Source organism: Balaenoptera physalus (assembly GCF_965194825.1).
Source record: "Balaenoptera physalus genome assembly, chromosome: 16".
Classification (NCBI taxonomy): Eukaryota; Metazoa; Chordata; class Mammalia; order Artiodactyla; family Balaenopteridae; genus Balaenoptera; species Balaenoptera physalus.
The window spans coordinates 53,870,976-53,881,117 of NC_138898.1; the positions used below are offsets into that span (position 1 = coordinate 53,870,976).

Sequence of the window (10,142 nt, forward strand, 5' to 3'; positions counted from 1 at the left end):
GTTGGCCTATTTTTGGAGATGGAATGGAGAGAACTTGATCTCATAACACATGTCTGATGGAGACATGAAGGCTCATTACAGCCCTGAGATTCTTATTTTGAGTTACTGGGAGCAGGTTAAAGATATTTACTAAGATGCTATAGTCAGCATGGGGAATATATTGTTTATAAATAACCCAAAGTGGAAGCTAGAGGAACACTCTGGTTTCCAGAGGATATTTTTTTTAGGAATTCAATTGTCACTTCTGACCCAGATGTATGGTTTTTATGAGTAACTCTTTAATATTATCAACTCAGGAAAGTAAACTTTGCAATGCATAAGATCAAGACCTTTATGGGCACCTTAAAGCCAGATCTTGCCTTCAGAACAACTAGAGTGATACCTATTGGACTCAGGAATTCTCGGTTCCTCATTGGCACCCATGTTCTACCAGTTTATAACTGAACTCAGCAATGGTTCCTATTTCTACCTCATTTACCCCCAAATTAAAATATAGAATAAAAGACTTGTCAACTGGTCCTTTATAAAAATGACTATTGACACATGAAGATAAACATGTGACACTATTTCCAAATTATATTTATGCAGAATACAGATGATTGAGCAGAGAGCAAAGGATATAAATATCACTTAATACATTTCTAAAGAAAATATTTATTCATTTAGGCTGTGTCGGGTCTTAGTTGCAGCACACAGGATCTTCCTTGCAGTACGCGGGATGTTTTAGTTATGGCATGCGAACTTTTAGTTGTGACATGCATGCAGGATCTAGTTCCCCAACCAGGGATGGAACCCGGGCCCCCTGCACTGGGAGCGCAGAGTCTTACCCACTGGACCACGAGGAAAGTCCCTCACCTTTAACCTCCACCTAGTGGACATGGTCCTAGCCCAGTGCATTGATGAGGATAGGAGTCATGAGGTGTTTAACATAAATTACATATTTAATTTGCACAACTCTACATGGTGATTATTTCTCCTCTCTACAGATGGTGAAGTTTTGTAATTCTGTGAAGATTGGTAGCTTTCTCAAGGTCATACCACTGATAATGTGGGTCTGGAATTCAGCACAGATCTGTGTGAATCCAAAATTTAACCCCTATCCAGCTTCATGTGTATTTCCCAACAAGATTGGGTGGGGGATAAAATATAGAATTGTGAGTTCTCTCTAGCAGAAAGGTTGTGGCTAATGATTATCCCCAAGATTGCATCATTTCCAATGTTGCCAAGTCCTGAAGCAGCAATTACATAACTCTGAAGACAGATCTTTATTATCAATGCTGGATCCAAAAAAAGCCCACAGAGGAGAAGGGACAATTACTCTCTGCTTTCTCTAATGAGGCTCTCAGGGAATATAGCCTTAGTGCCCATCGAGGCTCCTGTAAAGAGCTGGCCCTACGGTACCCCAAACATCCTTCCAGCACCGAGGGCTGAGTCTGTGCACCCCAGCCCCTTGTTCATGCAGACTTAGCCTGAAAAACTCAAAGACAAGTCCCTCTCCCTCAGACAAATAATCTCTGGCCAGGTCTAGAAAAGTGAAGCAAACCTGGGAATTCTGGGGACCGTGAAGACTGCCATTCTTCTTGGGTAAGAGCCGAAGCAGCGAGACTCATCAATAAACGCTTGTTAAGGGGTAAATCCTTAAGGGGGCACTCCTCACTACATCTTCCTTTTTTTTTTTTATTTAAACTTTTTATTTTATATTGGAGTATTGTACGGTCCGAAAGGATACATGCACCCCAGTGTTCATTGTAGCACTGTTTACAATAGCCAAGACATGGAAGCAACTACATCTTCTGTTTAAGTGGCGCTATAGAAACAGTTCTGAGATCATCAGCAGTTCCTTGAGATTGCCCAGGCATGACCAGTGTGTGTTATCTGTTTATGAGGCCCTGAAGTGTGGGGAAGACAAATTGGCAGGTTTCTGCCCATACTTCTGGGTCACTTCCATTTTAATTTTACAAGTTAGTCTTAAGGAGCTCAGTGGACATAGCCAAGAAGGGCTGGCTCAGAGGTCTGTAAAGTGCTCTGAAAATGTGAGCGCAGGAATCAGCGGCAGCAATTCTATCATTACCACCCTGGGAGCAGTTTTTGTTTGATCACTGACATCATCCTCAGAGCAGACATGTTAAGAATGTGTAACAGCTACAGGTTAGAGATAAGGGAAATAAAAAATATTCTCAAAGGCAACACCACTAATGATATCAATGGCATCAGTACCCTGTATTAGGGTATATGCTTAGTACGTCAGTCTCTATGGTAACCATTTATACATGTGTTCTCCGGTACTCATTATAAATATTAAAGTCTCTATTAATATTCCTTTATCTATAGTGTTTTTAATACTTACTTTAAAAAATACATGGTTATGGTAGAAAGTTTAGACATATAAAGGATTTATGGACAAAACCACTGTCACATTCTTTCAGTGTCCTTCTGGAGGTACTGCACATGCATAAGGAAACTGCCCTCATTTTGGTAATAAAGGGGGCACAAAACACAGGAAGCAAAGTGCTAATGCCTCACCTCTGTCACATGGCCTTTCTCCTTGCCATCTTCTAACTGCCCCATCTTGACCATCATTTTCCAGGCTTTTGAATTTTTCCTGCTTTGTCTGCCTCTGGACCCAGGTTCCCAGCCCCATGGGAGAGACAAACCAGTCAAGTAACTCTGAGTTCCTCCTCCTGGGGCTCTCCAGGCAGCCCCAGCAGCAGAAGCTCCTCTTCGTGCTCTTCCTGAGCAGGTACCTGGCCACGGTCCTGGGAAACCTGCTCATCCTCCTGGCCATCAGCCCGGATTCCCACCTGCACATCCCCATGTCCTTCTTCCTCTGCAGCCTGTCCTTCGTGGATGTCTGCTTCTCCTCCACCACTGTCCCCAAGATGATGGCCAACCACATATTCAGGAGTCAGACCATCTCCTTCTCTGGGTGTCTCATGCAGATGTATTTTGTTTTCATGTTTGTAGACATGGACAATTTCTTCCTGGCTGTGATGGCCTATGACAGCTTTGTTGCTGTATGCCACCCCTTACACTACTCAGCAAACATGACCCACCAGCTCTGTGCCCTGCTGGTCACTGGGTCATTGCCAACCTGGATATGCTGTTGCATACCCTGCTGATGGCTCAACTCATTCTGTGCAGACAATGCCATCCCCCCCTTCTCCTGTGATGTGACCCCCCCCTCCTGAAACTCTTCTGCTCTGACACACACCTCAATGAGGTGATGATTCTGACTGAGGGTGCCCTGATCATGAGCACCCCATTTGTTTGCATCGTGGTATCATATATCCATATCACCTGTGCTGTCCTGAGAGTCCCGTCCACAAAGGGAAGATGGAAAGCCTTCTCCACCTGTGGCTCCCACCTGGCTGTTGTTTCCTTCTTCTATGGCACCATCATTGCTGTGTATTTTAACCCTTTATCCTCCCACTCGTCTGAGAAGGACACCACAGCTACTGTGATGTACACGGTGGTGACCCCCATGCTGAACCCTTTCATCTACAGCGTGAGGAACAGGGACTTGAAAAGGACTCTTGGAAAAGTGGTTGGCAGAAAAACGTTTTCTGTCTGAGGAGAGAATCAAAACTGAGTCTCATCCAATGCAAATTTATTTTTTATCAGTTGAGTATCAGCTGAGCTGTTTTGTCAAAGACAGTCTGGAAATAAACATATTTATATTGTGCTAGAAGACAATCATTATTTATTTGTGGACCTAATTCACCTGTAACCTCGTTGCATCTACCAAGTAACGAGACATCTTTTTAATGACTAACTTTGGAATTATTTTACACCCACGTCCAGTTTTTCCTTTTTAAGTGGTATGTTTAGAAGGATACATGCTCCACATAGTTTTGAATATTAGAATCACCTGCAAGCTATGATCCACTGATGTCCAGGTCCCAACCCTGACCAAATAGATCAGAATCTCTGGAGGTGGGGCCCCAACACTGAGATTTTTAAAATCTCATGATTCTACTGTGCAGTCAGGATGGAGAATCACTGGTCTATTTCATCTTATGTGTTTTCTGTCATGGTCAGTCATAAAGACTGGGTCACATAAACGCTCACAAGGTTAGTTTTGAGACTCAGATAAAAGAACAACCGAGTAAAATATGAGGACTAAGGTGGATAGTAATATTTCAGGTGAGACTCAGAGGCCCAGGTGGACTTGTGGCTCAGAGCATCAAGAGGTGAAGCAGCGCAGAATGGGGGAAAACCCTCTGTGAGCATCCTGATTGGCTGTCCGATCTTAGGGGGCAGGGTCAGCCGGGCAAGTTTTGATACCAAGGATACAAATCAACATTTGCTATTCCTTCCGTGGGGACCAATTCTCCCTGCTTTCTTCTCTGGCTAGCAACCCCCTCCCATACATTCAAGAGCCAAGTCAAGTGCCACCTCTTCCTCCATGAGGCCTCCTGATTCTCTCTTCTGGTTCTCGAACTCTATTTTTTCTTTGGTTTATTCTTCCCCTCCACAAGGGTTTTCCACATATTATAAGATCCTCCATACCCATATTCACATGCTATCCACCTTGTACCCCAGTGTCTGGCACTGCTCTTAGACCAAAGGCAATACTCAAATCTAGCTGAAAGGAAAAAATGGATGAATGAATATTGCCTTAACTTCTAATTTGGACATTCTTGCTTGAGAAGAGGTTTTTAAAACTTTCTCATTAAAAAAAAATCACTTTTGTTATTTGACAGGTAATACTTAATTATGGAACATAAAAATCATAAAGAAGAAAATTAAAACAACCTGTAAATTTGCTGCTCCAAGATAACCACGGTAATACACATAGTTTTAGAAAGGTTGGCTGCAATTTTTCCAAATAACTTTGTGTTCCGATTTTCCACATCCTTCTTCCCATGTCGATAAAGGTCTTAGAAATGTGATTTTAATGGCTGCATAATATTTTATCCATTCATGGGTGCAATATAATTTACCCATTCCTTGATTCTGGATGATTTCAAGTGTTTCTGTACTATAAATAATGCTGCTGCACACTTCCTGGTGTATAAATCTTTGTATTCCTTACTGTCATAGGTAGCCTACATGACCTATTTCCCCAGCTTGGAGTAAAAATTAAGGTCATCATTCCTTTATTTCTTCATTGTTTCCGCCCCACCCCACCTGTTAATACTAGCAGGGGGTCCAGTATCACTCTGTTGGTGTCAAAGCATCCCAGAAGCTCATTCAAGGAGTCAGCCCGTCTCACTTTCCGCTGCCAGGTGTAGAGAGAGAACCAGAAGTTGGACCCGCCCACTGGCATGATTGTGTGAGTTGCTAGCACCCAGTGTAGCTCCTGAACCTTGGTCTCGTTTGATCTCTTGAGGCCTGTTTTGCTGCAGAATTGATGCTCGTGGCTCACATCCTTTTCGGGCCCGCCTATGGTCTCAGGTCGCAGCTATCGGAGCTCAAGTTTACTTTATCCTCCATTAAATTCTGACTCTGTGCCATGGTGGCTACACGCACTGGGACTTCTAGCTCCACTGTGTCAAACCAGCTCTGCCCATGAACACCCAGCTCAGATTTACCCTCCTACCTTTGAGATTCCTGCTGCATCCTTGAGGTCTTTTTTATATGGAGTGGACTTCAGGTTTCTTCTGTATCATAGCTATATCTGTGAAATAGAATTCAAATAAGTATATATGAAGATTATAATATTTGAATACTTAATGTTTTTTTGATTGATCTGTAAGGTAATGAACATTTCAACTATGTTCTTTCTGTATATTAATAGCTTTTACTTTAAAAAAAATTTTATTTATTTTATTTATTTATTTTTGGCTGTGTTGGGTCTTTGTTGCTGTGCGCAGGCTTTCTCTAGTTGCGGCGAGCGGGGGCTACTCTTTGCTGCAGTGCATGGGCTTCTCATTGCGGTGGCTTCTTTTCTTGCGGAGCACGGGCTCTAGGCATGCGGGCTTCAGTAGTTGTGGCACGCGGGCTCAGTAGTTGTGGCTTGCAGGCTCTAGAGCACAGGCTCAGTAGTTGTGGCACGCGGGCTTAGTTGCTCCACAGCATGTAGGATCTTCCCGAACCCGGTTCCCTGCATTGGCAGGGGGATTCTTAACCACTGAGCCACCAGAGAAGCCTAGTTTTACCTTTCGATTTGATTTTGGGTTATGGAGGGAATAGAGGTTCATGAATGCTACACGTTCATTATGGATTGTATCTTTTAGTAACTGAAAGATCTTCATCCTCTTTAATCCTTTTTTCATCTTAAAGCATACTTTAATTAATATTAATATCACATCTCTACTTCCTTTCAGCTTGTGTTGACTCATTCTCTCAGACTCTCTAAAATAGTTGACTTGGGACTTCCCTGGTGGCGCAGTGGTTAAGAATCCACCTGCTAATTCAGGGGACAAGGGTTCGAGGCCTGGTCCGGGAAGATCCCACTTGCTGGAGAGCAACTAAGCCCATGCGCCACAACTACTGAGCCCACGCTCTAGAGCCTGCAAGCCACAACTACTGAAGCCTGTGCACCTAGAGCCCGTGCTCCACAACGAGAAAAGCCACCACAATGAGAAGCCCGCGCACCCCAAAGAAGAGTAGCCCCCGCTTGCCACAAGTAGAGAAAGCCCGCGCGCAGCAACGAAGACCCAATGCAGCCAAAAATAAATAAATAAATAAATAAATAAAATTTAAAAATAAAATAAAATAGTTGACCTGATGAAGGGTTCTTTCCCTATTGTCAGTATCTTTCTTTTAAAGCTTATAGTACATGAGATAAAAAGAGAGTGTAATTCTATACCTAGAAAGAATAGTCAACAATGAATGCTTCCATCTCCCATTCACTGTTAAAAACAAATGAAACTTTATGAGTAGTGAATTAATACATGCTTTGTAAGACACAGTTCTCCATGTGTCTCTTGCTTTTCTGCATATTCTGTGAGCATAGACATTCACTTTTTTGTTCTAGGCCATTTTTTCAAGGATGTCTATATAATGAACAGCATTGGAAGATAGAATGGTGTGTCTTTCCAGTGCAAAGGGCAGATTTTTCACTGTCCGGTATAATAAATATAATGTATCCTTCTGGGGCAAAGTTCAAGCAGGCTTATTCTCAATGACAAAAGATTTGATTTCCTAAGCTTAGGCTCCTGTAACACATCCCTTGTGTATGCAGGTGCTGCTTGGCCTTATTCACATCATCCTGTGAGAATCAGGGCTTAGGGAACTGGTGTAAATGCTGGTACTCTGGCTCCTGCTACTGCTGTGAGTAATACAAGCATGCCCTGTTTTATTGTGCTTCACAGTTATTACACTTTTTTACAGATTGAAAGTTAGTGGCAACCCTGTGTCAAACAAGTCCTTTGGTGCCATCTCCCCAACAGCATTTACTCACTTTGTGTCCTATTTTGGTAATTCTCACAGTATTTCAAACTTTTTCATTATTATTATATTTTTTAAGTGACCTGTGATCAGTAATCTTTAATGTTACTATTGCAAAAATATTATGACTCTCTGAAGGCTCAGATAAGGTTATCATTTATTAGCAAAAACGTATTTTTAAAGTAAGGTACGTACTTTTTTTTTTATTGATTCTTCCAATCCAAGAACGTGATATATCTCTCCATCTGTTGGTATCATCTTTAATTTCTTTCATAAGTGTCTTATAGTTTTCTGCATTCAGGACTGTTATCTCCCTAGGTAGGTTTACTCCTAGGTATTTTATTCTTTTTGTTGCAGGGGTAAATGGGAGTGTTTTCTTAATTTCTCTTTCAGATTTTTCATCATTAGTATATAGGAATGCAAGGGATTTCTGTGCATTAATTTTGTATCCTGAAACTTTACCAAATTCATTGATTAGCTCTAGTAGTTTTCTGGTGGCATCTTTAGGATTCTCTATGTATACTATAATGTCATCTGCAAAGAGTGACAGTTTTACTTCTTCTTTTCCAATTTGTATTCCTTTTATCTTTTTCTTCTCTGATTGCCATGGCTAGGACTTCCAAAACTATGCTGAATAATAGTGGTGAGAGTGGACATCCTTGTCTTGTTCCTGATCTTAGAGTAAATGCTTTCAGTTTTTCACCTTTGAGAATGATGTTTGCTGTGGGTTTGTCATATATGGCCTTTATTATGTTGAGGTAGGTTCCATTTATGCCCACTTTCTGGAGAGTTTTTATCATAAATGGGTGTTGAATTTTGTCAAAAGCTTTTTCTGCATCTATTGAGGTGATCATATGGTTTTTATTCTTCAATTTGTTAGTATGCTGTGTCACATTGATTGATGTGCGTATATTGAACAATCCTTGCATCCCTGGGATAAATCCTACTTGATCATGGTGTATGATCCTTTTAATGTGTTGTTGCATTCTGTTTGCTAGTATTTTGTTGAGGACTTTTGCATCTATATTCATCAGTGATATTGGTCTGTAATTTTCTTTTTTTGTAGTATTTTTGTCTGGTTTTGGTATCAGGGTGATGGTGGCCTCATAGAATGAGTTAGGGAGTGTTCCTTCCTCTGCAATGTTTTGGAAGAGTTTGAGAAGGATGGGTGTTAGCTCTTCTCTAAATGTTTGATAGAATTCACCTGTGAAGCCATCTGGTCCTGGACTTTTGTTTGTTGGAAGATTTTAAATCACAGTTTCAATTTCATTACTTGTGATTGGTCTGTTCATATTTTCTGTTTCTTCCTGGTTCAGTCTTGGAAGGTTATACCTTTCTAAGAATTTGTCCATTTCTTCCAGGTTGTCCATTTTATTGGCATAGAGTTGCTTGTAGTAGTCTCTTAGGATGCTTTGTATTTCTGCAGTGTCTGTTGTAACTTCTCCTTTTTCATTTCGAATTTTATTGATTTGAGTCCTCTCCCTCTTTTTCTTGATGAGTCTGGCTAATGGTTTATCAATTTTGTTTATCCTCTCAAAGAACCAGCTTTTAGTTTTATTGATCTTTGCTATTGCTTTCTTTGTTTCTATTTCATTTATTTCTGCTCTGATCTTTATGATTTCTTTCCTTCTGCTAACTTTGGGTTTTGTTTGTTGGGTTTTGTTTGTTCTCCTTTCTCTAGTTCCTTTAGGTGTAAGGTTAGATTGTTTATTTGAGATTTTTCTTGTTTCTTGAGGTAGGCTTGTATAGCTATAAACTTCCCTCTTAGAACTGCTTTTGCTGCATCCCATAGGTTTTGGATCATCGTGTTTTCATTGTCATTTGTCTCTAGGTATTTTTTGATTTCCTCTTTGATTTCTTCAGTGATCTCTTGGTTATTTAGTAATGTATTGTTCAGCCTCCATGTGTTTGTGTTTTTTACGTTTTTTTCCCTGTAATTCATTTCTAATCTCAGAGCGTTGTGGTCAGAAAAGATGCTTGATATGATTTCAGTTTTCTTAAATTTACTGAGCCTTGATTTGTGACCCAAGATGTGATCTATCCTGGAGCATGTTCCATGCGCACTTGAGAAGAATGTGTAACCTGCTGTTTTTGGATGGAATGTCCTATAAATATCAATTAAATCTATTTGGTCTATTGTGTCATTTAAAGCTTGTGTTTCCTTATTAATTTTCTGTCTGGATGATCTGTCCATTGGTGTAAGTGAGGTGTTAAAGTCCCCCACTATTATTGTGTTACTGTTGAGTTCCTCTTTTATAGCTGTTAGCAGTTGCCTTATGTGTTGAGGTGCTCCTATGTTGGGTGCATATATATTTATAATTGTTATATCTTCTTCTTGGATTGATCCCTTGATCATTATGTAGTGTCCTTCCTTGTCTCTTGTAACATTCTTTATTTTAAAGTCTATTTTACCTGATATGAGTATTGCTTCTCCAGCTTTCTTTTGATTTCCATTTGCATGGAATATCTTTTTCCATCCCCTCACTTTCAGTCTGTATGTGTCCCTAGGTCTTAAGTGGGTCTCTTGTACACAGCATATATATGGGTCTTGTTTTTGTATCCATTCAGCAAGCCTGTGTCTTTTGGTTGGAGCGTTTAATCCATTCACGTTTAAGGTAATTATCGATATGTATGTTCCTATGACCATTTTGGGTTTGTTTTTGTAGGTCCTTTTCTTCTCTTGTGTTTCCCACTTAGAGAAGTTGCTTTAGCATTTGTTGTAGAGCTGGTTTGGTGGTGCTGAATTCCCTTAGCTTTTGCTTGTCTGTAAAGCTTTTGATTTCTGCATCAAATCTGAATGAGATCCT

General features: G+C 40.6%; 1 protein-coding gene across 1 annotated transcript; it reads left to right on the forward strand.

Annotated features, from left to right (window-relative positions):
- Nucleotides 1–213: 213 nt before the first annotated feature.
- On the forward strand, nt 214–10,084 carry LOC309644766 (olfactory receptor 1F1-like). The gene is given in 4 exon segments (XM_082428802.1): nt 214–3,072; nt 3,075–3,126; nt 3,128–3,176; nt 3,179–10,084. Coding segments are annotated over 4 exon segments (927 nt in total). The 5' UTR covers nt 214–2,639; the 3' UTR covers nt 3,572–10,084.
- Nucleotides 10,085–10,142: the final 58 nt, after the last annotated feature.